Source organism: Neomonachus schauinslandi, chromosome 16, assembly GCF_002201575.2.
Source record: "Neomonachus schauinslandi chromosome 16, ASM220157v2, whole genome shotgun sequence".
Taxonomy (NCBI): Eukaryota; Metazoa; Chordata; class Mammalia; order Carnivora; family Phocidae; genus Neomonachus; species Neomonachus schauinslandi.
In genome coordinates this window covers 59,137,927-59,165,524 of record NC_058418.1, presented here as the reverse complement: position 1 = coordinate 59,165,524, position 27,598 = coordinate 59,137,927, and the positions used below count along the sequence as shown (strand labels likewise).

At 50.2% G+C, this 27,598-nt stretch overlaps 2 protein-coding genes across 4 annotated transcripts in view; one reads left to right on the top strand and one right to left on the bottom strand.

The window, feature by feature from the left end:
- The window catches only part of FANCA (FA complementation group A), a 58,367-nt gene extending 47,283 nt beyond the window's left edge, over positions 1 to 11,084 (top strand). Inside the window, exons 31-44 of one of the 2 annotated variants that reach the window (XM_021705649.2) lie at positions 1,392 to 1,476; positions 2,847 to 3,010; positions 3,521 to 3,626; positions 4,675 to 4,734; positions 4,870 to 4,974; positions 5,744 to 5,856; positions 6,608 to 6,746; positions 7,766 to 7,840; positions 8,152 to 8,254; positions 8,720 to 8,795; positions 9,041 to 9,197; positions 9,317 to 9,409; positions 9,609 to 9,750; positions 10,892 to 11,084. In XM_021705649.2, coding sequence (XP_021561324.2) covers positions 1,392 to 1,476; positions 2,847 to 3,010; positions 3,521 to 3,626; positions 4,675 to 4,734; positions 4,870 to 4,974; positions 5,744 to 5,856; positions 6,608 to 6,746; positions 7,766 to 7,840; positions 8,152 to 8,254; positions 8,720 to 8,795; positions 9,041 to 9,197; positions 9,317 to 9,409; positions 9,609 to 9,716 — 1,384 coding nt within the window. In that variant the 3' untranslated portion in view covers positions 9,717 to 9,750; positions 10,892 to 11,084. Of the gene's footprint in view, positions 1 to 1,391; positions 1,477 to 2,846; positions 3,011 to 3,520; positions 3,627 to 4,674; positions 4,735 to 4,869; positions 4,975 to 5,743; positions 5,857 to 6,607; positions 6,747 to 7,765; positions 7,841 to 8,151; positions 8,255 to 8,719; positions 8,796 to 9,040; positions 9,202 to 9,316; positions 9,410 to 9,608; positions 9,751 to 10,891 lie in introns of those variants that run through there. The other variant, XM_044911394.1, reaches the window with a different exon arrangement.
- The window catches only part of ZNF276 (zinc finger protein 276), an 18,620-nt gene continuing 728 nt past the window's right edge, over positions 9,707 to 27,598 (bottom strand). The window contains exons 2-11 of one of the 2 annotated variants that reach the window (XM_021705651.2): positions 23,499 to 23,802; positions 23,112 to 23,158; positions 22,571 to 23,017; positions 21,355 to 21,433; positions 20,045 to 20,128; positions 13,593 to 13,703; positions 13,450 to 13,525; positions 13,015 to 13,132; positions 10,419 to 10,518; positions 9,707 to 10,343 (exon numbers count right to left, since the gene is read on the bottom strand). In XM_021705651.2, coding sequence (XP_021561326.1) covers positions 10,097 to 10,343; positions 10,419 to 10,518; positions 13,015 to 13,132; positions 13,450 to 13,525; positions 13,593 to 13,703; positions 20,045 to 20,128; positions 21,355 to 21,433; positions 22,571 to 23,017; positions 23,112 to 23,158; positions 23,499 to 23,782 — 1,593 coding nt within the window. In that variant the 5' untranslated portion in view covers positions 23,783 to 23,802 and the 3' untranslated portion in view covers positions 9,707 to 10,096. Of the gene's footprint in view, positions 10,344 to 10,418; positions 10,519 to 13,014; positions 13,133 to 13,449; positions 13,526 to 13,592; positions 13,704 to 20,044; positions 20,129 to 21,354; positions 21,434 to 22,570; positions 23,018 to 23,111; positions 23,159 to 23,498; positions 23,993 to 27,598 lie in introns of those variants that run through there. The other variant, XM_021705652.2, reaches the window with a different exon arrangement.

Here is a 27,598-nt window from a genome sequence, read left to right as displayed (position 1 = left end):
TATGAGATGCCTGGGTGGCTCAGTAGGCTAAGCGTCTGCCTTCAGCTCAGGTCATGATCTCGGGGTCCTGGGATCGAGCCCTGCATTGGGCTCTCTGCTCAGCAGGGAGCCTGCTTCTCCCTCTCCCTCTGTGCTTTCTCTCCCTCTCATGCTCTTTCAAATAAATAAATAAAATCTTAAAAAAAAAAAAAAAGATTTGTGGTGTATACATCTATTCTTATGCCAATATCATACTGTTTTGATTACTGTAGATTTGTAGGAAGTTTTAAATTGGGAAATGTGGATCCCCCAACTTCCTTTTTTTCCCCAAAGATTGTTTTGGGGGTTCTGGGTTTTTTTCAATTCCATCTGAATTTCAGGACCAGTTTGCCAGTTTCAACATAACCAGGTGGGCTTCTGATAGAGATTGCATTGTATCTGTAGATAATTATGGGTATTATTACCATTTTAAGAACACTGATTCTTCCTATCCATGAACATGGGATGTCTTTCCATTTATTTAGGTCTTGTATAATTTTTCAACGTTTTATAGTTTTCATTGTACAAGTCTTGCACCTCCCTGGTTAAGTTTATCCTTAGGTATTGTATTCTAACACCATTGTAAATGGAATTATTGTCTTAATTCCATTCTTGGATTATTCGTGGGTGTAGAGAAATATAACTGATTTTTGTATATTGATTGCATGTCCTGTAATTTTATGAAATTGTTTTTTTGCTTTAATAGTTTTTTATTGTGGATTCTTTAAGATTTTCTGTATACAAAGTCACGTCATCTGTGAATAGAGATGGTTTAACTTTTTCCTTTCCAATCTGGATGCCTTTTATTTCTTTTTCTGGCTGAACTGTCCCAGCTAGAACTTCCAGTGGTATTGAATGGAAGCAGTGAAAGAGGAGAACTTTGTCTTATTTCTGATTTTAGGAGGAAAGCTTTCATCATTAAGCATGAGACAAGCTGTGGGTTTTTCATAGACGGCCTTTAACAGGTTGAGGAAGTTCCTTTCTGCTCCTGGTTTGTTGAGTGTTTTTATCATGAAAGGGTATTGAATTTTGTCTAATGTTTTATCTGTGTCTATTGAGATGTTCACGTGGTTTTTATTTATTGATATGTGTATTCTACTGATATGTTGATTTTAGGGTGTTGAACCAACCTCGCGTTCTTAGAGTAAATCCCACTTGGTTATGGTACATAATTGTTTTTAGATGTCACTAGATTGGGGTTGCTAGTATTTTGTTGTAGACGGTTGTTTTGTTTGTTGATGACTGTGGGTGTCATGTGGTCCCCTGGGACCTCCTGGCTGTGTGACCACACGCCACTCTGGGGGCGGAGGAGAAGTAGGAACGCCTGTACATCTGGAGATACTTAGGAGGCTTTTATTGTGTTTTTGTTTCAGTTCGAGGAGTTACAACTGCTCAGAGAATTCTGATTTGGTTCTCGGTAGCTGCACAGGAAATCGGGATATTTTTTCCAGATTGCAGGTGAGTTAGAAGATGTAAAACTCAGTGTGTTTCACTGCATTTGTATCATCTGCTCTTATGATATTTACTATGAATGTCTTAAGGCAGCCCAGCAGAATGAAAACTAGCATCCCACATATAACGGACCAGACCCAGAGTGACAGTGTGCTCACTTCACCAGGGAATATCCCAAAAATACAGAAACAAAAGCTGTGGTGCCAGAACCATCTCCAGCCTTAGGAACATTTAAAATTTGAAAATAGAGGAAACTAAGAAGACTCCCACTTTGGTAGTAAGCGTTGCTCTCCACCACTTGCTGCTTTTTTAGCTCTTGACTGCTCATTTGGATGTCAGGCTCTGAGAAATGACAAAGGAGGCTGAGAGGCTGCTCTTTCACAGGGTCGCCTAGCAGCTCCACAGGCTGGTGGGTTTCAGCAAAGCAGTTGCACTTAGGAGGGCATGGAAATGGGGCTCTCGTTTTGAAGTAAAGAGTGCAGTTTTCAGTGAGAGTGCCTGTTAGCCTTAGGTCTTGTCCGGGCGATAGAAAGACCCTGAGAGTAGGCTCTGGGGTCCAGGTGCAGACCCCCTCTGGTCTCCGTGTCCACAGTGTGCACGGGGAATCTACCTTTGGAGGTACACGTGTGGCTTCGTGTTGGCAGGATTCTTTGTGTGGATTTCACACTTCCTGGTGGTGTTCGCGCTGCTCTTCAAGCGCTTGAGAAGCTGGGGGTAGTGACAGAAACCACGGAGCGGGTGGCCTGGGACCCTGGGAAATCTTACCTACGAGGGAATAAAACTAACCCCACAAAGAAGAGATCCCAGCCCTCCAAGTCCTCCTCTTGACCTCTTGTCCTCCACGTCCATCCTAACTGGCTGTGGCAGGCAGAGTGCATCGTGGGGCTTGGGTCACACGCTGCAGGGATGGTGCTGCGACGTGGGCGCTTGGCTTGTTCCGTCTCTGCATTTGAACGTGTGCCGACTCTGCGCACACATGTATGCTTTCAGTTAGCAGGCACTTTATTGAGTGCCTGCTATGTACACACCTTATGTCCACAAGTCACCCTCCAATTATGCGCACGCAACACCTGTACACGCAGAGTGAAAAAACAAATGATAATCGATAAAATGTTAGTCATAGGGGAATCTGGTAAAGGTGTTCATTGTACTAATTCTACTTTTGCAAATTTTCAATGATTTCCACGTAAAAAGGCTTGTCCCACTCATTCCTAGCTTCTTTTGGGAGACCTCCCTCCCAAGCCCACCCAGCCCCCTTTGAGAGTCCTGATTGGGGCTGACAGTAAGCCCTGAGAACTTTCTGCCTTCACATTTGAGGACAATCACGTGGAACCAGCGATAAAAGTATGTGAACATTTTGGTCTTGTGTTTTCCAGGAGATGGCTGCTGACCTGGAACAGGGCCCAGCAGCATCCCAGAGTTGCTCTCCTCGGGAGCACTTCCTTTTCAGAGTGTTCCGCACACGGCTCCAGGCTCTGGCAAGCGGGTGGGATGTGGCTGCCCGCCTTCAGAGACAGCGGGAGCTGCTTGTGTACAAATGGTAACGTGGCACCATATAGAGGAGTCTGTCTTTACATTGAGTTTTCTTTTCCATTGGTCGTTTGTTTCTGTCCCCTGTCCCCGTCTTCTCCTTGGGGTTCCCATGGAGAGAGCAGGGTCTGAAGCTTCGGATTAAAGCCGCCCCTTCAGACCCACGAGCGGCTTTGTTGAAAGATGTAGCCCAGAAAATGCATGTCGAAATAAGGAAAACCATGTGTGCTTACAGATGCTCGTTGTAGCTGTGTTTATGAGTGTGAGACGGTGAAATGTCCCAGTTCTCGGGAGTGGCTCTGTTAGACTGGGGTGCACCCTTTTACTTGGCGATTGTGCCACTTAAGAACGGCTCTTGGGGTTAAGACATTGGGAGTGTTGCAGGACTCAGGTGCTCAGCACACAGCCCCAGACGGGGACTCTTGCCAGAGTGAGTAGGGAGGGTCATTACCGAGGTGAGTCTGCGCTCTCAAGTCATGAGGCTGTGCTGTCACCACTGACGCAGCTCTTTCCGTGCAAGGATCCTCCTCGGTCTGCCCCCGTCTGTTCTCGTCGGCAGCCCCCAGGCCAAAGAGCCAGCCGCCCCTGACTGCACGGAGTTCTTCCACTTGGTCAACTCTGAGCTGGTAGGTGCGGGCAAGCAACCTCGGAATGCAGGGACGGGGGTGATCTGGCTCTTGAAGATTCGCGAGTGTGACGGGTCACTTTGAGCCAACTGCTTCAGTGTGTGTGCAGACCACGTGGGATTGCTGAGGGAAAGAATGGGGGTACCGCTCCGGGAGCCGAGACTTGGGGCTGCTGTGTGCCCAGCCCTCCTCCCACAGCTGGAACCGGGGCTGGTGAGGTGCAGAGACCAGCTGTGGCTCCCTTCCTCCAAAGCTTCAGTCCCTTTCTAGAGCTTTCCTCGACGTTCAGCCATCAAGATCCATAAACTCGTGCAGACCAAGCATCTCCAGTTCTTTCCAGTTTTGACATTTCAGGCACACAAAAGCCGGTGGTGCTGAGAAGACTGCCATTCCCACCGGTCGGCCCTGCTTCCTTCCGTTGTACACACTGTTCAGTGTCAGGTGCTCCATCATCTTACCCAGAAGGACCAAAGCCTGCATGCATCCAGTCAGGGTCAGTGAGGGCACCAGGAATAAGCACATCCTACACACTTCAGAATAGCTTCTACTCCTGAAGATGTTTTTCCAGTTTTTAAAAATGCACAAATACAACTAGAGATTGAACTAAGGTTCCATTCAGTGACACAGAGCTTTAAACGGTGACTCAGAAAGCAGGAGAGATGAGACTACGTGTTCCTTGGGTTCTTAGCAAAGGCTGTTTTCCTTAACGTTGTCAGAAGGGCCCGTGAAGGCCGGCAGAACAGAGAACCCAGAGCTGGGGAGGCCGGTTGCCATCCCAGCAACGGGGCCATCAGGGAGTGCGCGCCGGCCTCCTGACCTGTGTTGGGGCCAAAGCGGGCAGGCTGGGGGATCTTGCTGCACAGAGGAGCTGCATGGATAGGCAGAGAGATGCCAGGTCCTGGGCTAGCCATGAGGGCGGACATGAAGCTGGACCTCTGTGGTCAGCAGCGGCACCGTGAGCACAGCTAAAGCCTCTCGGCACACACTGCCTCCGCTCCCACCCCCTGCCCCACTGGTTCCTTTCTCACTGGCCTGTGCTCTTTTGCAGAGAAACTTCTGCTCCCATGGAGGTGCTCTGACCCATGACATCACTGTCCACTTCTTCAGGGTAATTCTGTTGCCCCCAGCACCTCCCACAACTTGGCTGGACTCTCATAGCCAGTGGTGCTTTGAAGCCCTGGTGCCTTTTAGGAGCGGGGTACACATGCAAACCACTGAGCTTCTGGCATGTCCTCTCCTGCAGGGGCTCCTCAGCGCCTGTTCACAAAGCAGAAACCCCTCCCGGACCGCAGACCTCATCCTGATCGCGTGCCAGACTGAGTGCCCCATAGTCCTGACCTCTGCTCTGGTAGGTGCAGCCGCCTTCTTGGGGTGCGCCCGGGGCTGGCACAGGGACTGGGGGCCCAGGGCAGCATCCTGGCTCTTGTCATTGAGGAGAAAATGCATGCAGAGAAATGGGGGGTAAAGCGAAGCCATCAGCAGGGAGGATGACGGGCTTCCCTGCCCACGCCTGCTGGACAACGGTGTCTGGGTGTTGCTTCACTCTGGTTCTGCGTTGGCTGAAGGTGAACCCTAGTTGCCTGAGCTCCCCGACTTGGGCTCCGCCTGTTGTCTTGACAGACGACCACCTCAGGACTGGAAGAGAGGCGGCCCAGTCCCCTGCTGCCCGGCCCTCACGTGGGTGTGGGGTTCCCCGGGGGGCCTTCGCTGGCTTTCCTGGCGTCCTGACGACACGCAGCTCTCCTAGCAGCCGTAGGACTTATGCTGCCACGGCCCCCGAGTGTTCAGCTTTCCATGTAGTCTGTGGCTCATGTGGGTGGAATTCAGTGCAGAAGTTACTGTGTGTGTAAAACACCAGCTCTCGGGCGGACATCTGTGTCCTCTACAGATGAGGAGGAGATAGCTCATGGAACTGCCTCGAACCTTAAATCGAGTACACGACACACTACTTAAATAGGAGGTGTTGGGTGAACATGAGCCATGCTGCCGGTGTCAGCTGGTCTCACGCACATCTCCAGTGGTCACTCCAGGGTTCCACATCTTGGCTGTAGGGACTGAAGAGGGTCCAAGTATAGCCTCCCCTGATCTGCTTACTGGTGATCTTTCTCTTCTGGAAGTTCTGGTGGCCACGCCTGGAGCCTGAACTTCGCAGCCGGTGGACGAGATGCTTCCAGGGCCCACTGCCCCAAGAGCTGCAGAGGCTGTGGGAGGCCCAGCAGTTTGGCAGGAGGTGCGTGCAACAAGGAGAGGGAGCACAGATGTTCTTTAGGACCTGCTCTAGGCTCCCTCCATGAATACCTTGGGATGGCGGACAGAGGCCTTAGGGCAGGCTGGGCAGGACCCACATGGAACAGAAGGGACAGACCTGACCTGGCGGGTCGCTGCGCAGCTTTCCGCCCCACCTGGCCTGCCCAGCTGGCCGTCCCCGGCATGTGCTGGTTTGGGGGAGAACTGTGGTCCCATCCGGCCTCCTTTGATCCCTGTGCATGGCTACAGTGTCCAGAGTGCTCAAAATCCCAGAAAACAAGGAATGCCAACTGCTACATTATATTCCACTGATTTTTGGCCTGTTTTTAACCTGCTGGGACACCTTTCTGAGCACCACACTGCAGTCACAGCAGGGACTGAGGAGGAGGACTGGACCCAGAAGCCAAGGGTGTGAGTGGTGGGCTCCAGGTGAGAGTCCCGTGTCCTACGACCTCCTTGCAAAGCTCAGGCAGTCAGGACCAAGCGTCCCAGTCAGGCCCTACCCCGTCCTCACATCCATGGCACAGAAGCACGTTAGGGACACTGGACCCTAAGGGAAGGAGGCTGACACCGGGCTCTAGGTCCCTATGCCGAGCCAGGGGTGGTTAGGGACGTAGACCTTGTTTCTGTGGACTCTAGAGCCCCTCGCTGCCCCAGCTGAAGGTGGGCGGGGCTGGTGGCTTTCCACCAGGATGTGGTTATGACGTTCCTGTGGTGACGCATCTGTCTCCTAGCTGCCTCTCTCCTGACTTGGCGTCCCCCCCACCGGGCCCGGCCTGGGTCTCTGCTGCTTCACTCCACTTCGCAATCCAGCAAGCCGGGGAAAACAGCATCAAGAGCCAGCTGGAGAAGCTGGACTGCCAAAGAGAGGAGGCAAGAAACGAAATTCTTTCACTTCTTTCTTTTCTACCAAGTTTGTTTTTAATCAGTGTTCCGATCAGCTGAGTTTCTCAGGGTTCACCTAATGAATTGTGCTTTTCCAAGAACAGACAGGGAGTATGGTATTCTTGTGACTTTATTAGGAAGCAGAATTTACCAGGCTGATGGATTTTGTAATATTTCACTCTCAAGTTTACTGGTAGAAAGAATACCTTTCGTGTTTCACTTTTGATTTTGCTTAGCTTATTTTTATCCTCCCTAAACCCAGGGCAGGGCTGTCATCAGCTGCCCCGTGGGACCTTCTCTGTCCCTGTTCCCACAGCCTTTGCTCCTTCATCTCTTCCCCAACTAAATAAACCATTTGTAAACTGGAAAGTCAACCTCAGGACGTACAGGCCTGCCTGTGGTTTTTGGTAATTTAATGTAAAAAAAAAAAAAAAAAAAAAAAAAAAACCACAAGGGAGATTCTTTTAAGTTTGTTTTTGTTCAAAGTGATTTCAGTGGCCTCAAGCCTCTTAGGCCTGTGTGTGCTGAGAAGAGGTGTCCAGACACCCCAGCCAGCCTGGGTGCACTCCGGGGGTTGGGAAGAGGTGGACCCCTGCCTCGGGTCAGGAGGGGGCCTGTGCATTTACCTCTAGGGATTTTACAAACACCCTTCTAGACAAGGAGCCCGGGAGTGGGGCTGGGCCGGGGGGTGGCTCGCTGCACCAGATTGAGGTTGGCAGCTCGCACAGCATGGACACCCTCAGCCACAGCACGGTTCTTCCCTGCGGTCACTTTTCCAAGCTGTGTTTAAAGGCACATATAAAATGATGCAGTCTGTAAGAATTTATTCTCAAACTACCTCTTTAAAATTTTCCTTCCTGAGAAGATCCACTTAGAGGAAAGATTTATGCCCTCTGCCTATAAATGTTTGGTCAAAGGACAGCATCTGCATTCCTTACTTAGATTTACTTATTGAGGGTACAGCCTGGGTGGTTTTCATGTTCTAAAGGCACTGGTCTTATTTGCAGCTGCTGGTTGTCCTGTTTTTCTTTTCCTTAATGGGCCTGCTTTCATCACATCTAACCCCACACTTAAGACATCGGGTAAGGTGGCCCTTTCCCACCCCCAGACCTCCCTACTCAGGGTTTCTGGGAGGAGGGCCCTGGAACCTTTGATTGAAGGGCTCCTCGGGAGTCTTGTGCTTGCTGAAGCAAGAACCCCTTGGCCCTGGGCCTCTCCTTTGAGGTCTCATTTCAGAACTTGAGCACAGGGGTCCCTGACCTGCTCCTCCTACAGTCACCATTCAAGACTCAACAGAATGAGCAAAGGCTCCCTTCTGGGCTGGAGGTCATCCCTCTCCCCACTGTGTGCCTGTCTGTGCAGACAGTCAGCCTCCCTCTTCTGTGGGCCACAGGCTGTGGACTCCCTAAAGGCTTTGGACATATGTGCGGAGATCCTGGGGTGTTTGGAGAAGAAGAAGGTATCCTGGCTGGTACTCTTTCAGTTGACAGAGACAGGTAAGACAGCACTGAGACTTGGTAGCAGGGCACAGCCTGTGTCTGTCCCGGTTACCAGCCATCTACTGGGAACACAGGTGATCCGCAAAGGCAGGCTGCGATCCCCACTTTTTATTTAGTCCTTCTTCAAAAATAACTTTCCAGTGGTTAAGTATGAACCCCTGGGCCTTAATTTACTAACTCATTTTTCAAAGTCTATCTTCTTGCTAAGTATATAAACCACATTTTAGGCTAAATGCAGTACAAACTCATCTAAACAACGAAAAGAGTTGAGTGAGGTACTGGGGGGACCCAGGGTGGCACTGGGCCATCATGGCGGGGGGGGGTCTACCCCCCAGGCTCTGCCCTCCAGCATGAGGAGGACATCACCACCCCTCCCAGCCAGGCACCTGAGGTCTCCTGAACATGCCGATCCTGGGGTGGGGAGGTGGCTACAGAGCTAAGCCTAACCCCCTTTGGTTGCAGAGGGTGGCCTGGGGCATGTCCTCCTCCGCCTGGCCCCAGATCCATACATCAGGCTGCTGCCGTTTGCCTTCTACAGGTAACTGCACCTGCCGCGGGTCAGTGTCGCAACGCGCTCTCAGCGGAGTTCCCACCCGGGGGGTTGTGTGTGGTCAGAGGAGGGGTCACCCCAGCCCAATCATCTATCAGTTTCACTGCGGATCGCCCTCCAAACGGGAAAGATGCCTGGAACTCCATTCCTCAGATGAGTCGCTGCTCAGTGCTGACGGCCACTCACCTCTGTTCGATCTTGGAGTCACGAGGCATCTTCTTTCTTACCTTCAGCCTTCTCTCCTATTTTGATGAAGACGCCCTCATGAGGGAAGATGCCTTCCTGCGTGTTGCTGTCGACATGTACCTAAAGCTGATCTGTCTCTTCGTGGCTGGGGAGACAAGTGTGGTCTCGGCTCTAGCCGGCAGGAGCCAGGAGCTCCGGGGCCAGGCAGGTGACACAGCTCACAGACCCGTGCAGCCAGCTCTCCTGGCAGAGTGAGCAGGTGGGGGCATCGTGACCCTCACAGTATACACCCTGACCTGTGTCTCTGCCTGTCCTCTCTCCAGGGTGACCCCGTAGGCTTGATAACAAAAGCTCGTCATTTTCTGCTGCAATCAATACCTAGGTGCCCAAAAAAGAGCTTCTCGAACATGGCAGAGGTAACACCCAGATGCTTGCTTTGGTGTGTGTGGACACGTTAAGAGTGTTGAAGTGGCAACACCTCAAGTAAAACGAGAATCTGGTGTCCAGCACTTGCACTGTGGCCACTTACCTGCTGGGCTCCGGTGGCCAGCTCCCCGTCCTCAGGCCCTGGTGTCTGGGGGCTGCACTGGGCTGAGCACAGCTGTTTTCCTGCAGCTGCTGGCTACCAGTGGACACTGTGACCCGGAAGTGAGTGCCGCCCTCCGGAGCAGACAGCAGGCGCTGCCCGATGCCGACCTCTACCAGGAGCCCCATCTCTTCTGACTGGACCCTGCGCAGCGCACAGCCCAGCTCCTTGGTAAATAATTTATTACAAGCATAACATGGAGCTCTTGCACTAAAAAGTGGATTACAAATCTCCTTGATTGCTTTAGTGGGGAATAGGAATCAATTATTTAAAATTCATCTGGCCCCGAGTCATTCAGTATTTGTAGGAAAATGCTGGTCCCAGAGTGGAGGCTGGAAAGGCTACGTGAGTTGCACACTGAGCCCACGGTCACCATACTGCAGATCAATGCCCTCCTGACACACAGGTGGGGGGGGTACAGCATGGGGGCTCCAGGGGAGCGAGCGAGCAAAGCTGTGCTGTCAGGTTGCGTATGAGGAACTACTGAAACTGTCTTAACCCCATTTACCACCGGAGTTCAGGTAGGCTCGGGCTTCACGGCCTGGCCCTCCACAGTCCCGGGCGGTGGCTCCAGGGGCAGGGCCTTGTCCTGGGTCTGCGTCAGAGGGTGGACCATGGACATGTGCACGTTGAGGTTGTGGGCCTTCTCGAACCGCCGGCCACACTGGTCACAGGCAAAGTCCAGCTCAGTCTCAGCCTTGTGTTTAGTCATGTGGTACTTGAGGGATGCTCGCTGCCGGCACTGGAAGCCACAGACTTCACACCTGGGGGACAGGGTCAGGTGAGCAAGGGCATGGGGGCCAGTGTGGCCATGAGAAGGTGCCCATCCCCACACTTACTGCAGAGGCTTGGCTCCTGAGTGGCGCATCTGGTGGACAAGAAGGTGCTTCCGTTGCTTGAAGGTCTGTCCACACTCATCACAGATATAGTTCCGCACCTCTGTGGACCAGAGATGCAGTAAGCACAGACAGGACGAATGCCCAGCCCTCCCACGGAGCACGGGGGCCTCAAGTGGTGTTTCCTTACACTAAGGGGCCTGTGCAAACCTAATTTTATTCAGAGATGGAAAACTTTTTTTTTTTTTTTTTTTAGCTCTTAAGTGCTCTTCTTTTAAAATTTTTATTATTTTTTTAATGTTATGTTAATCCCCATACATTACATCATTAGTTTTTGATGTAGTGTTCCATGATTCATTGTTTGTGCATAACACCCAGTGCTCCATGCAGAACGTGCCCTCTTCAATACCCACCACCAGGCTAACCCATCCTCCCACCCTGGAAAACATTTCTAATACAAAACTTTTTGTTAACAGAGCACTCCAAATTGCTTAAAAATGCCGCCTGGCTGGGACTTCATCAACTGTGTACATTTGAAGCCTGTCTTCTTGAAGAGAAACTTAGATCTGAGTAAAAATTCTTCGAGGAAGCCACATCAGTAAAGCTCCACAGATCACTACTGCCACTTGGCAAATAAATTTCTTACACTCTTGAACAAAAACTGAACAGTCAGCTCTACTCCTGGACGTGGGCTTGGGGTGGGAGCCATGAGCTTCTTCCTCCCGGCCATTTCAAGTCCCACCTGCTCAACTGCAAACACCCACACAGACTGGCTTTCTCCCCTACTAGGTACAGTGCACCCTTCGAGTCAGTCTGTCCTCTTTGGTGTTTTTAAAAAAAACTGCTAATGGTTGTCACCACTGGTGTCTGAACGGAGACAGCTTGAAGACCCAATTTAAGGGAATTACTTGTGTCAGGAGATGTCCAAGAGTGCTCAGAGCAAAACACAGGAAAACGGTTTCACAGTGAAACCAACCAATAAATTTGTCCGATAATGAAACGGACAAATCTGGGTAAAAAAAGTAAATCATAACTTTCTATAGTAAGGTAGTTTAACAAAAACAAGCACAATTTCTGTTCAGAGATAAAGAGAGATGCGCTCCACTGATCTTTTAAAGGGGGTGATGCCAATCAGGAGAGCAGCTCTGTGGAGAGAAGCAGCAGGTGCGGCCATCAGGCACACGTGCAGGTCCTGTGCTTCTAACGCATGTGGGGTGGATCGTGTCTTTAAAATTAGAGGGGAACCAAAATTGTGAGGAACGCACATGAGCCCGGGTTTGTAATACGTTATGCAGAGAATGGATGGGGAGAGGAAGAGGGCCCTAGGCTCACCTCGTCCCACAAACACACTACTTAGGCAACTATCAACTCATCCCAAATGCCCCAGAAATCAACCTGAAGACTGGCAGAACAAATTCCACAACTAAAGGAGAAGAGCGAGAGACCGACTAGCTCACAGGGAAAAGGAGTTCCCACAGCAATGGGCTTGGAAAGCCAGAGGGGCGAGGGGCTGAGTTTCCCCGAGTTGTCACAACCACGGGGGCTTCAAGCCTGGACTCGTAAAGGTCAACGGGCTTGTCTCAGGGACAGCCCAGAGGGCACAGTGCTGCTCTTGGAGGGAAGGCAAGCAAACAGCCCGTGGACATACAAGAGCGTCTGGGGCACACGGTTCGGGTGGGAGGGGGGGTGGTGGAGCTTATTTGCTCATCTCAGAGGGCGTCCCAGAGAGACCCCTCCAAGAACAAAGGAATAGCAGGTGCCCTTTACCTCCCCCACCCCTCAGCATAAACACAGGTCCAACTCAGGAACCAGCGGAGCACAGACCACACCACCAAGCCCTGCTCACCGCCCCCTCACGCCAGTGGAACCCCCCTTCCCATCCCCTCTGGCCTCAGTCCCAGCCCAGCAGGCCCCCTCCCCCAGAAGACCGGCCCAAACCCCTGCTCACACCATGTTCCCCAACCCGGGAGTTCTGGAGTCTGTGGCGACAGGTCTCATTTCACGAGCAGACCAGAGCATAGCTGGTTAAAATGCACCATATTCAGACCAAACACGGCCCACAACAGGCAGAGAGCGCCTCTGCAGATGAGTGGCCTGAAGGCTAAAGTGGCCAGGACACAAGAGCAGAGCACACCCCCCACACACTGGAGACACTGCCCAAGGGGCCGGGCCCTGGGGAACGGCCCACTACAACGCGGGGCCCTACAGGACTTGGTCAGGCCATTACCCCCAGGAACACACAGAAGTAGGCACAGAGACACAAAATGAGAACCAACAGGAAGAGTAAACCCTCAGGTGCGGATGGTGCTTGTGCATGGGGGTGCTTACTATCTTCTCTGTGCTTGCTTTTTACAATTTCTACAATGAGCATGGGTTACTTTTATAATCCAAAAAGCATATATTGTTATTTTTTTAAAGTAATGATAAAACCACCACAATAAACCTGCAGAAAGGCACTGGGATTTCTTCACTGTCAGTTCCACAGCCCATACGCATGACCCGGAAGGCACAGCCCCAGGCCTCTCTGAAGGGTGTCCAGCCCCCATCAGCCACCCAAGGGGACTGTATATGTGAGAGTGTGGGAGAACAGGGCACGCACCTGTGTGGATGAGCTTCACGTGACGCTGCAGATAGCGATCGATCATGAACACCTTGTTGCAGCCAGGGTGGGGGCAGGGCCTCTCCCGGACCTCCTCATGGTGCTCCTTTATGTGCTTCTGCGGGACAGACAGCAAGACCATGAGTGCCTTGGCCAGGACAATTCCCCTGATCACATAGCACATGCCTCCCACGGGTCCTACACGGCACCCTCAAAGGAAGAGACCCAACCATTCCTCACTCAACAGGAAGTGGGTGCTTCTCCCAGGACTGGAGGGCTCACTTCTTGGCCCATGGCTGCTCGATTCTCCATTCACCCAGGCTCACGTGAGCCCCTGGGGACAAGTCTACACGAGGCTCTACAGAAACATCTGGTCCTCCTGGTCGACCACACACAGCAGGCAGCCCCTGGCGCCGGGGCAGTGCCCCTTCTCACCTTCATGCCGTCGGCCCCTCGGTACACAGCTGTGCAGCCCTGGTAAGGGCACTTGTAGATGGTGGGTAGCTCCTCCCTGCAATGCAGAGCGCACATGGAGCTGCTGCCCCGACGGGCAGGCCAGCCCTCTACCCAGGCCTCACCTCTCACAGCGGAGCTTGTTCTTCCAGCCCGGCTTCGGTCCAGGCTTCTTTCGGATTTTTGGTTCTTCAGACTTCTTGGCTTCTTTGCTTTCGCTCTTTTTACCAGAGACCCTGTGAGGGCAGGAAAAAAAGGAAAAAAAAAAAAAGATGGTGGGGGGAGGAAGATATGTAGTCAGATTCAGTGCTGTTTCTGATCTCCATTGCATATGTGTTTCTCACTTTTCTTCATGGTTCTCTCTCCTCAAACAGGAGAGGTGGGGTTTTCCTCAGGCTTCCATGGCAACCTGCTTTAGTCTCAGTGCTCACTGGCTGGCTTCACACTGACCTTAGCCATCAGAGCTAGACCAACCCCTAGGAAAGGCAGAGGCTCTGTACTACCAGCTCGGGAAGGCAAGGTACAGGGCTACAGAGTGGGTTTTCAGGACTGAAACTTCACTCCCTCAACATCAAAACCAACAACTATTATTTGGAGACATCATGTTAAATGGTGGAGTGGGGAAGCTTTAGGGGTCAGTCCATCAAAACAACCAGTAGGCTAGAAAAAAGATCAGAATCAACAATTCTGGAACCTGATGGGAGCTGCACAGCAACCAGGCAGGGGCTCAAAGGGAGACGTGTGTTCCTGGGAGAGAGCTATGTTGCTCCACCAGCTGCCATCCCTGCTCCTTAGTCCTGCTGCTGGGGCCAGGGTGGGCAGTGGGGACCTTTTATTCAGTCTGACAGGTCCTGAAGGACCAATTCAGATGCACCAACCTCCCCCTGTGGTGTCTAGTGAAGATTTAAAGAGACACGGGGCACCTGGGTGGCTCAGCTGGTGAAGCGTCTGCCTTCGACTTAGGTCATGATCCCAAGATCCTGGGATGGATCCCCGCCCGCATTGGGCTCCACACTCAGCGGGGAGTCTGCTTCTCCCTCTCCCTCTGCCCCTCCCCCTGCTCATGTTCTGTCTCAAATAAAATCTTTAAAAAAGTATAATATAAAGAGAAATGTACACTTTTTTTTTTTTCCTTTTTCAGATCCAGACATTTAAGGAAAACTGCCAAAAACAGAAGGGAACTTTTTAGGGCATTATATGACAAGCCTATACCTAACATCATCCTCAATGGTAAAAGACTGAAAGTTTTCCCCTAAGATCAGGAACAAGACAAAAAAATGCCCATTTTTGCCACTTCTATTCAACACAGTATTAGAAGTTCTAGCCACAGCAATTAGGCAAGAAAAAGAAAAGAGATCTAAATTAGAAAGAAAATTACCTATATGCACAAAAAACATGATCTCATATGTAGAAAACCCTGAAGAATCCACACACACAAAAATAAACAAATTCAGCAAAGTTGCAGGGTACATAATCAACACACAAAAACCAGTTCTACTTCTACACAGTAACAATGAACGATGCAAAAAGAAAATTTAAAAAATAATTCATTTGCAATAGCATCAAAAAGAATAAAATACTTAGGAATAAAGTTAACCAAGAAGATGAAAGACTTATACATTAAAGACTATAACACACTGCTGAAAGAAATTTAAAAAGAACTAAAGAAGTGGGAAACATCCCGTGTTTATGGGTTGCAGGATTAATATTAAGAGGACAACACTTCTCCCAAAGCAATCTACAAACCCTATCAAAATCTCAGTGGTGTTTTTGGCAGAAACAGAAAAAGCAATCCTAAGTTTAACATGGAATTTCAAGGGATACTGAATAGCTAAATAAGTCTGAAAAACAAAGCTGGAGGACTCACACTTCTGATTCCAAAATTTATTATAAAACTACAATAATCAGTGCGCTACTAGTACAAAGACAGACAGACTAAGCGAAGAGAACTGAAAGGCCAAAAATAAACCCCTCACAAGAACAATCAACTGATTTTTTGACAAGGGTGCCAAGACCCCTCAACGGGGAGAGGACAGTCTCTTCAACAAAAGGTGCTGGGAAAGCCCGATGTCCACATGCCAAAGAATGAATGTGGATCCCTACCTTATTCCATATACAAACATTAACTCAAATGAATCAAAGACCTGGGCGCCTGGGTGGCTCAGTTGGTTAAGCGACTGCCTTCGGCTCAGGTCATGATCCTGGAGTCCCGGGATCGAGTCCCACATCGGGCTCCCCGCTCAGCGGGGAGTCTGCTTCTCCCTCTGACCCTTCTCCCTCTCATGCTCTCTGTCTCTCTCGCAAATAAATGAATCAAAGACCTAGGAGCTAAAACTATCAAATTCTTGGATGAAAACATGACCTTGGATTTGGCAACAGTTTCTTGAACATGAACGTCAAAGGCAAGGCAACAGGGGGCCCCCGGCTGCCTCAGTCAGGGGGGCATGTGACTTGATCTCAGGGCTGTGAGTCTGAGCCCATGCTGGACATAGAGATTATTAGGAAAAAAAAAAAAAAAAAAAAAAAGCAAAAAAACAAAAGTAAAAACAGGTAAAATGGACTTCAAAATTAAAATTAAAAACTTCTGGGGCGCCTGGGTGGCTCAGTTGTTAAGTGTCTGCCTTCGGCCTGGGTGGCTCAGTTGGTTAAGCGACTGCCTTCGGCTCAGGTCATGATCCTGGAGTCCCTGGATCGAGTCCCGCATCGGGTTCCCTGCTCGGCAGGGTGCCTGCTTCTCCCTCTGACCCTCCCCCCTCTCATGTGCTCGCTCTCTCTCATTCTCTCTGTCTCAAATAAATAAATAAAATCTTTAAAAAAAAAAAAAAAAAAAAAAAAAAGTGTCTGCCTTCGGCTCAGGTCATGATCCCAGGGTTCTGGGATCGAGCCCCGCATCGGGATTCCTGCTCCACAGGAAGCCTGCTTCTCCCTTTCCCACTCCCCCTGCTTGTGTTCCCTCTCTCACTATGTCTCTCTCTGTCAAATAAAATCTTTAAAAAAAAAAAAAAATTAAAAACTTCTGTGCACCAAAGGAAAGTATCAAGGGAATGAAAAAGATAATCCACTGAATGGGAGAAAATGTACCCTACAACTCAATAGCATAAAGACAAAACAAGTTAATTTAAAAATGGCCAAAAATAAATAAATAAAAAGAAAAAAATCATTTAAAATCTGAAAAAAAAAAAAAAAGGGCAAAGAACTTAAACAGACATTTCTCAAAAAATATAAGCATGTTAAAAGATGCTCCATCATCACTAATCACTAAGGAAATGCAAACCAAAATGACAATGGGATACTACTTTACACCCAAGAGGATGAATACTAGAAAGGAAAACAGGTTTGAATCACTCTATTATATGCCTAAAACTAATATAACACTGTGTTAACCACACTAAAAATTAGAAAAAAAAAATGGCCACTGTGGAAAGCAGTATGGGTGTTCCACAGAAAATTAAAAATATGTACACATGAAACTAATAGAACATATACTGAAATTACAATTAAAAAATTAATAAAAAATAAAAAAAAAAGAAATAGAATATGAGGGTTGCCTGGGTGGCTCAGTTGTTAAGCGTCTGCCTTCGGCCCAGGTCACAATCTCAGGGTCCTGGGATCGAGCCCCGCATCAGGCTCCCTGCTCAGCGGGCAGCCTGCTTCTCCCTCTCCCTCTGCCCTTCCCCCTGCTTGTGTTCCCTCTCTCGCTGTTGTCTCTCTCTGTTATTTATTTATAAATAAATAAATAAAATAATAGAATAGAATATGATCCAGTATTTCCACTACTGGGTATTTACCCAAACAAAAAGAAAACACTAATTCAAAAAGATACAGGTACCCCATGTTTATGGCAGCACTATTTACATAGCCAAGACATGGAATCAACCCAAGGGTTCCAAGATGAATGGATAAAAAAGATGTGGTATATATATAACGGAACATTACTCAGCCACAAGAAAGAATGAGATCTTGCCATTTGCGACAACATAGATGGACCTAGAGGGCATTATGCCAAGTGAACTAAATCAGGGAAAGAGAAATACCCTGTATTTTACCTATATGTGGAATAAAAATCAAACCAACAAAAGGAGAGAACTGATGGTTGTGGGCTGGGGGGCATTCATTCCACTTCAGGAATGAGGGATGCAGATAAAGCATAGAGAATACAGTCAGTGTACTGTAACAGAGCTGCACGATGACCGATGGGCAGCTACGAGTGATGGGTACAGCACAATGTACAGAGCTACCGGGTCAGTATGTTGTGTGCCTGACACGAACACTACATGTTTACTATACTTCACTTTAAAAATAAACAAAATAGGGGCGCCTGGGTGGCTCAGTCGGTTGGGCGACTGCCTTCGGCTCAGGTCATGATCCTGGAGTCCCGGGATCGAGTCCCGCATCAGGCTCCCTGCTCAGCAGGGAGTCTGCTTCTCCCTCTGACCCTCCCCCCTCATGTGCTCGCTCTCTCTCTCTCATTCTCTCTCTCAAATAAATAAATAAAATCTTTTAAAAAAATGCCTCTTTATTAAAAAATAAATAAACAAACAAAATAATGGGGTGCCTGGGAGGCTCAGCTGGTTGTTAAGTATCTGACTCTTGATTCTGGCTCAGGTCATGATCTCAGGGTTGTGAGATCCAGCCCCATGTAGAGCTCTGCGCTGGGCGTGGAGCCTGCTTAAGATTCTCTCTCCTCTCCTCCTGTAACCCCCGTCAGCTCTCTCTCTCTAAAACAAAAACAAAACAAAAAACCCCACAAAAACAAAATAAATGTCAAAATTAAAAACACGGAAAATTAACAATGTTGACAAGGATTTGGAGAAATTAGAACCCTTGTACATTGTTGATGGGAATGTAAAATGGTACAGCTTTTATGGAAAACTGTAAGGCAGTTCCTCAAAAAGTTAAACATAGAACTAGCATATGACCCGACAATTCTACTTCTGGGTACACCCAAAGAACTGAAAGGGGGACTCAAACAGATACTTTTCTTTTTTCTTTTTAAGTAGGCTCCACAATGCAGGCCTTAAACTCACGACCCTGAGATCAAGACCTGAGCTGAGATCAAGAATTGGATGCTTAACTGACTGAGCCACCCAGGCGCCCCTCAAACAGATACTTGCAGGCCAGTATTCATAACATTATTCACCATAGCCAAAAGGTAGAAACAACCCCAAATGACAGAAGAATGGATCGACAAACTGTGGTCTATCCATACAACTGAATATATTCAGGCATAGAAAGGAACAAAGTTCTGATACATGTTACAACACGGATGAATCTAAAAAACGTTATGTAAAATGAAAGAACCCTATCAAAAAGGACAAATATATATTTGTCAAATATATGTATATACTTCTATGAAGTGCCCTGATGTAACTAGATTAGCGGCTGCCAGAGCCTGGGAGAGGGGAAAGAGGGAAGTCATTACTTAATGGGTATAGAGTTTCTGCTTGGGATGATGAAAAGTTTAGAAATAGTGGTGATGGTTGCACAACACTATGAATGTACTTAATGGCCACCGAATTAACTGCACATTTAAAAATGATAAAATGGGGGGCACCTGGGTGGCTCAGTCCCCAGCTAAGGACCCAGACAGGCATGTCTGCCAAAAGAAAGTCACACGGACCAGGGCTGTTCAGAGGCCCTGTCCTAGGTTTCCAGTTGTGATTCACATTGTAGCACCCAAGGAACCATGTGGCCACAAGGTCTGAGTGTCTCTGTGGGCACAAAGGTGAACCCAGAGCTGTGGCCAGCCCACTGCCACCCGGTCCCACCTCCTGCAGGGCATGGCTTCTGTTTCTCTTTCCATAGCCATGTCAGAACTCAAAGGAAAAAAGTAAGTCAGGTTTGCTCTTTAATCTTTGTGCTGCGTTTTCTTGGCTGACGGTGTGGTGCTCCTGTGTTTCCAATCTACCGCGAAACGCTCAGTAATACCCAAGTGGGGCAGCGACTACCTACAGGCCTTCTGGGTGTCCCTGGGCACAAGATGGGGAGGAAAGAGACACAAGTACACATTGGCCTTCCCTGCCAGGATCCTAGACGCTAACTGAGAGAAAAGACAAACCCCTGGAAAGGGAAGGTCGAGACAAGGCCACAGAGACAACTCTATAAGGAAGTGATGTAGAGATCAGTGCCAGAGGCAGATCTGAGAGCAACTGCTGGGTCCCTGAGCCTCCAAGGACCTTGGCACAGAAGCAGAAAGAAGTGTAGGGTAGAGGTTCCTGCAGGAAGTCAGAGGCTGACACAGCAGACACTACTGTGGTGTGACTGAGGGCAGGGCTGGCAGAAGGGAAGGCAGGGAGCTCCCAGACTGAGGCTGAGTCACATCCACAGGCCCTGCCACTCTCACAAGACATGGAGACCAGGTCCCAGCTCACTCAGAAGCCATACTGCACTGTGTGGTCAGACCAAAGAGCAGCAGGAAACAAACGTGCTAAGCAAGGGCAGACTGGGAAGTAGAAGCCTTCGTTCCCTGTCCCCACTACTCCCACCCAGTGACCCTACCAGGCAGACTAGGTTTCCAGGTTACCCAGCGATGCCACTCCCAGACCCCAGGGACATGCAACAAGACTGCCCCCCTTACTTCTTTTCTGGATAAGGCTCAAAGGATTCGTCCGAGGACTGGGTATTCTGCTTCTTGTCATTTTCGTCTTCACTCAGGATGTCCCTAGGGAAGAAGAGAGAACCTTTAGCAAAGGCCTGTGGTGTGTGACAGATCCAATGACACTTCCTATCTAAAAACACCATCAAATCTCCATACTCCATGTTTTAGCTCTCCTAAAAAGGTCTTAGAAACCTAAAACCCCCAAATCTCTGAACTCCTCTCCTAACAGAAAGGGCAGGCCAGCAAAATGACGATTCCCCAGAAGCCACACTCCTCTCACACCAGGACCCTGAACTTGGAAAGAACCTCTCTATGGGGCCCCAGGTAGCACACAAAGACCTCAAGGAGGCAGGCTTCTCAGAAAGTGGATTTTCAGACTGAGTTAACTATTTCCCATAACTGTGAGCACCTATCCAGCTGACCGGTCAGCTGCTGGCCACTGCAAAGGTCACAAAGGCCAGGAAAAGATCTGTGTATCTGTAAACTTTACCCTAAAGCATGAAGTCAGTTTCTATAGGGCAGCGGACAGAGACAGGCTGGTGGTACACCATGGCCTTCCCCTGCAGGCTGTCACCTGTCCGGACAAGAAAGACTCAAGGCTGGCTGGTGGGCTAAAGGACAGCCTGTGACCACTCCTGGTCCTGGAGGTGTTTTTAGCACACCTACTTGGGTTCTTCCAGCATCTCAGTCAGTTTTCATTGACACCCCACTGGAGTTGAGCCAAAAATCATACTGTCCTCCTCTACTTGTTTGGATGAGGGTACATCTGCATTCCAGCCAGAGCTTATGGGGAAAGGCTGTGAAGGCCAGCTGGTGTGTGGCTGCCACCATGAGTGGTTCTCAGCTGACAAGCAGGAGGTGGCCCAGGAGCGAACAGTCCCTGACAGTGCCCTTTCCGGGGCGGGTTGTCCTCCTGCGCAGAACCTCTGCCCCAAGTCACAATCATGTCATGACAAAGGGCCAGAGACTGACTTCCTGTTTCAGTAACATCTACGGCTGGCACAAAACCACAGCCTTGAAGGAGACAAGCCAGCAACAGCAAAGGAGCGACCACGGGACTCTAATTTCCACACCACCCTAGTGGTGCTCCCCCTGCAAATGCCTCAGGCTGGGGGGCCCTCTGGATCAGGAACAAGAAGCTTGGAAGGAAACACCCTCGGCCACTCGTCTCCTTCCCACTGAGAGAAGGAGAGGGTCCTGGCCAGGACACGGACAGGGAGCACACAGGTTGGCGGAGTTTGGTTTTCCAAGGAGGAATTTTAGGCTATTTAAACCCACTCTTCTCTCACCCCTCAGAAAGGTCACTGAACTCGTCTTTTACCCGATCATCCGAGGTTGAAGATGGAACCTGCTTCTCACCCAACCGCCCTGAGAAACAAAGAACAAGGCTCCTGTTACCAACACGGAGCGCAGGCAGTGCTCCCCAGCGAGGAGGCGTGCACCTGTCTGACAATGGAGCCTTCCTTGCAGGGAGCCTGGGGTCCTTCACCTTTAAATCCCACCCACCTCCCAGCCCCATCCCCCATAAGGTTCCTGCATAGCCAGACCGACCACCCCCACGACTAGCACAGGCATGGGCAGCACCAGGCATCAGAAACCCTAGCCGACAGTCCACATCAGCAAGCCCAGCCCTTCCTAGAGGTTCAGATCCAGTCGTTTAGGGGTGGGACGACTCACACTTTGTGGATGTTCCAGGACATTTAAGAAAATCATCGTTAGCAAAGTACTGCATGCCATGCACAGCTAAAAAAGCCAAGCAGTTCTAAGAACCTCTGACACAATTCCCTTTTCCCTTCCCAGCATTTGTGCACCTCCATCTCTCTGAACTATTTAGGTAGCTACACTTTTTTTTTTCTGGATAGTTACACTTTTTAAAAAGTGCCACCGAGAGCTCGGGCACAAGAGCAGCCGAGGGCTATGCACAGACAGGCGCACAAACGGAGGCTAAGAGAAGCAGGGCGGAAGCGAACCCAGCCACCCTAACACAAAGTCAGTCCATCAACAGCTACACCCCAACCACAGCACTGTGGGATCGGGTCCCAAACAAGGGCCTATGTTTCCTCTTGGCCAGTTGGCAGAGGGGCCTGTCTACACGAGTCCCACTGGGATGTCACCGGGACGCTGGCTGAGACCCAGGGAATTACCTGCAGCTGGAACAAAACAGCCTCGGAGGCAGCAGCTGCCCTCTTCCCCCACGTCCCACAACAAGGACCCCATTCTTCTGCCTCCCTTGGCCCCCTGGCCCCAAGCAGGCTTAGCAAGGAAGACCAGATGGCAGGCGAGCATGCCTTTACAGAAACTGCTGGAATAGGGTCCTCAAACCCCCCCCACTGTCAGATGCCCAGGAGGAGATGCTAAGGCCGGCTCCTCCTCATTTCTCCCAGAACCCCTGCACACAACACCATGACCACCGCCCACAACGATGCAGACATCCACTTCCTACTGAGAGCCCTGCCTGGTTCAAGACTAGGAATCCTGGTTTAACAGCCCAGAGGAGCCTCCTACCTGGGGCCCCACTTGAGGGGAAGCTTGGCTGAGGTGGGGGGCTCAGCCCAGGCCCTACAGGGATGACATCTGAAGGAGGCTGGGCCATGTCCGTGCTGGGCAGTGTCTCGGTCTCAGCTGGAATTGTGGTCGCTTTGCCCTGGGAGCTCTGAGGGGCAGCCCCAGTGGGGTTGGATCCCCGATGCTGGGTGAGCCACGGGGCCATCTCCTTGTCCCATGTCCACTTGACTGCCAACGCACTGTCCAGCAAGAGGGCCCCGCAGCTGGAGTCGGCGTCCATGGTATAGTCGTGGCCCTGGTCACAGCCCCACACGGCTTGGATAACACCGCAGTACTCGGAGGACAGTGTCCTCTGGAGGTTAGGCAGGGCCCCACAGCTGGCTGCGTGTCCATGCACCCATGCCACCAAGTCACGTAGGCCCTGGGGGCTCGAAGTGATCAGGTCCACTGAGGAAAGGCACAGAGACGCCACACCCATGGCCAGTCAGCACCCAGCCCACCTCAAGCCTACCCACGTACCACACACCAGGGGCACACTCACCCAGACACGCTCCCTCCTCTGCCCCTGGTGGGGGCTGGGCACCAACCCTGCAAAGGATCAGCATGGCCATGAGTGGGGCTGGCAGTGAACAAGATGCAGGCTCACCAGATCCCTTTCATAGGCCACCTCTCCCACATGCAGTCTGAAACTGCTCTTCCAAGGGCTGTCTCCTACACTCAGAGCCCTTCGTGGCCCTCACCTCCCCCAAGCATGTCTGTCCATCGCCCTCACACCAGTCACACTGGTGCTCACACGTCTGCTGCTCCAGCATGATGCGTCTCCCCACTGCAGAGGCTCCCCCCAGCACTCCCTGTGCCTAGAACAGCCCCAGCGTGCAGGGTGCTTGGCCCCTGAATGCCCACCAAAGAATGAAGGAGGAACGCCTACTTTGTGCAAGTCTTCCGGTGGCCGGTCGGGGAGACGTTGACTCTCTGCAGGAAGGACTTGAGGAGGCCATGGCACTGGTAGAACTGGGTGTGGCAGTTCTTGCAGACAAACTGAGACAGAGCTGGGTCCTGGTGGACGGCCACCCCCAGCAAGTGCTGGAAGTCCCTGATGAAAACTCGCTCCCCTGGGGGTGGTCTGTCTGAGCTCTCCCCAGGTGCCCTGCCAGAAATGCTGCGGAGACTCCGTGAGGAGAACTTCCCATGGCAGAGGCGACAGTGCCCCATGGCAAGAGCCCGGCCTGTTCCTGGGCAAGCACAGGAGACATTAAGTCAGCTGGTAAGGCTGCTCGCTGCACAGGACATGTAAGACACAAGCTCCTAGGAAGCGAGCAACGCGGCGCCAGGGGAGGTGAGACCCACGCTCTGCTGTCCTCCATGGAGCTTCCCCATATATACCCCTTAAACACAAGCCCACACCTGCGCCAAAGGCAGGGCTCTGGCTCTGGGCTCCCAGTTGAACATAGAGACTTTTGAGAGATGTGCTCAATGGAGGGCCTTATGGTCCAGAAAACCTTTCAGAGAATTCTAAGTGCTTCTACAACAAGGCCAGAATTACCCTCCTAACAAAACCAGACAAGGACACCACAAAAAAAGAAAATTACACGCCAATATCCTTGACAAACACAGCTGCCAAAATCCTCACCAAAACATTAGCAAACCAAATTCAACAATACACTAAGAGGCTCATATACCATGATCCAGTGGGATTTATTCCAAGGGTGCAAGGATAGTCCAACATCCACAAACCAATGAACCTGATACATGTTAACAAAACAAAGGATGCAAATCATATGAGCATCTCAACAGATGCAGAAAGTTTCTGACACAATTCAATGCCCATCATGATAAAAATTCTGAACAAAGTGGGTATAGAAAAAATGTACCTAAACATAATAAAGATGACAGATAACAAGCTCATAGCTAACATTATACACACAAATGAAAAGCAAAAAGCTTTCCTCTCAGATTAGGACCAAGACAAGGATGCCCACTCTCACCACTTTTATTCAGCATAGTACTGGAAGTCCTAGACAGAGCAATTAGGCAAGAAAAGTAAGAAATATCCAAATAAGAAAAAAAGAAGTAAAAAACTGTCTCATTTGCAGATAATATGGCATCATATATGGAAAACCCTAAAGACTCCATCAAAAGACTCTAAGAATGCTAAGAATAAAAAATCGGTAAAGCGGCAGGACACAAAAATCAATAATGAACTATGAGAAAAAGAAATTAAGAAAGCAATCCCACTTACAACTGCATCAAAAAGGGGGCGCCTGGGTGGCTCAGTTGTTAAGCGTCTGCCTTCAGCTCAGGTCATGATCCCAGGGTCCCGGGATCGAGTCCCCCACTGAGCTCCCTGCTAAGCAGGAAGCCTGCTTCTCCCTCTCCCACTGCTTGTGTTTCCCCCCTCTCCCTGTCAAATAAATTAATTTAAAAATTCATCAAAAAGAATAAAGTACCTATGAATAAATTTAACAAGGAGGTGAAAAACCTACACACTGAAAACTGTAAGACACTGATGAAAGAAAGTGAAGACACAAATAAATGAATATCCTGCGCTCGTGGATTAGAAGAAAACTGTTAACGTGTTTCATGCTACAAAAAGCCATCTACAGATTCAGTACAATCCTGATCAAAATCCCAATGGCATTTTTCACAAAAATAGAACAGTCCTAAAATTTATACGAAACCACAAAAGACCCCAAATAGCCAAAGCAATCTTGAGAAAGAAGAACAAAGCCAGAAGCATCACATTTCTTGATTTCAAACTATATAACAAAACTACAGTAACCGAAACCGTTTAGTAATGACATAAAAACAGACAAACTGATGCAACAAAAAAGAGAGCCCAGATATAAACCCATGCATATGTGAGGTCAATTAATTTACAACAAAGGAGGCAAGAATATACAATGGAGAAATTATAGTTTCTTCAATAAATGGGTGTTGGGAAACTGGACAGCCACATGGGAAAGAATGAAACTAGGCCCCCAACTTAAATCATAAACAAAAATAAACTCAAAATAGTAAAACCATAAAACTCCTAGAAGAAAACACCGGCAGTAAATTCCTTCTCCTCAGTCTTGGTGATGATTTTTTGGATTCAACACTGAAAACAAAGTCAACAAAAGCAAAAAATAAACAAGAGGGACTACATCAAACTGAAATGCTTCTGTACTGCAAAGAAAACCATCAACGAAATGAAAAGGCAACCTACTGAATTTGGGAAAACAGTTGCCAATCACATATCTGGAAAGGATTAATACCTAAAATATATAAAGAACTAATACAACTCAAAATCAAAAACACAATCCAATTAGAATACAGGCAGCAGGGGAGGCTGGGTGGCTCAGTCAGTTAAGCATCTGCCTTCGGCTCAGGTCGTGATCCCGGGGTCCTGGGATCGAGCCCCGCATCGGGCTCCCTGCTCGGCGGGAAGCCTGCTTCTCCCTCTCCCACTCCCCCTGCTTGTGTTCCCTCTCTTGCTGTGTCTCTGTCAAATAAATAAATAAAATCTTAAAAAAAAAAAAAAGACAAGAAATAACGTGTGTGTGAGGATGTGGGAAAAGGGAACCCGTGGGCACTGTCGGTGGGAATGTAAATCGGTACAGTCTCTATGAAGGGGGGGTGCATGGGGGGTGCAGTAGGTTGAGGGTCTGAATCTTGGTTACGGCTCAGGTCATGATCTCAGGGTCATGGATGCCGAGCCCAGTGTGGAGCCTAGTGTGGGGCTCCCTGCTCAGTTGGGAGTGTGCTTCTCTCCGTTGCTCTGCCTCTGCCCCTCCCCCTGCTCGAGTGCTCTCTCTCTAAAATAAATAAATCTTTTAAAAAATAAAAATAAAACTACCATTTGACCCAACAATTCTACTTCTCGATATTTATACAAAGGAAATGAAAACACTAACTCAAAAACGTACATACGCTCCCATTTTCATGGCAGCATTATTTACAATAGCCAAGGTATGGAAACTACCTAAGTGCCCACTGATTAATGAATGCACAAAAAGTGAGGTGGGTGTGCACGCGCACACGCGCGCGCACACACACACACACACACACTGGAATATTATTCAGCCATAAAAAAGGACACCCTGCATCTGTGACAACACGGATGGACCTAGAAGATACTACGCTAAGTGAAATAAGTCAGACAAGAAAAGACAACCCCATTCCACTTCACTTACGTGTGTAATCTAAAAAACGCAGAACAACAACAAAAGCTCCCAGAGAGCGACCGGAGGCGGCCAGGGGCGGATGGCAGGGGAGGGCGGGACGGAGAGGGTCGGGGGGCACGTTTCCAGCGATACCTACGTCTCGGGGCACGGTGCCTACCGTCAGTAACGCCGCTCCGTATGTCTGAAAGGGCCTACAAGTTCTCACCGCAGGAAAAGCCCCCAACCGTGTGAGGGCAGATGTCACCCGACTCCCCGCGGCGATCCCGGCACGACAGACTGAAACGGCCAGTCGTCAACACGCTGCACACCCAAACTAACACCATGTCGCAGGCCAACTGCACCTAACACTTCCGAACGAACGCTTCTCTCCTCCCACGGTCGGCCGGCCTCGTGCACACGCTGCCCCCACCCTCCGTGCCCCAGGGGGGCAGCCAGGCGCCGGGGGCACAGGGCCCGCCACCAAGGCCAAGAGCACGCGCGCAGGCAGCACCTGCCCGGCGAGGGGCTCCTGCCCGGAACCCACCCGGTTCTGCTTTCACCAAGACGAGACGGGAAACGCGCACTGGGCGCCGGGCCTGTCCGACCGCAGCCCCGCCGGCGTCGTGACTTCACGACGGGCAGTGGGCACCAAGGGGTCAGCCGCCCCGCGAAACAGCACCCGGGCGGGCCGCCCTCAGCCCTCGCCCGCGGGGACGCCCCGTCGGCGGAGCGGCCCAGGGACGCCGAGGGACCCCCGGCTCCGCCCGCCACCCGGCGCCCCGGCCCGACCCACCTGCCTCGTCGGCGCCGTCCTCGCCCGGGTCCCCGCGGGCCCGCGCCAGGCCCCAGCCCAGCCGCGCCGCCACCAAGGCCGCGGCCTCGTCCA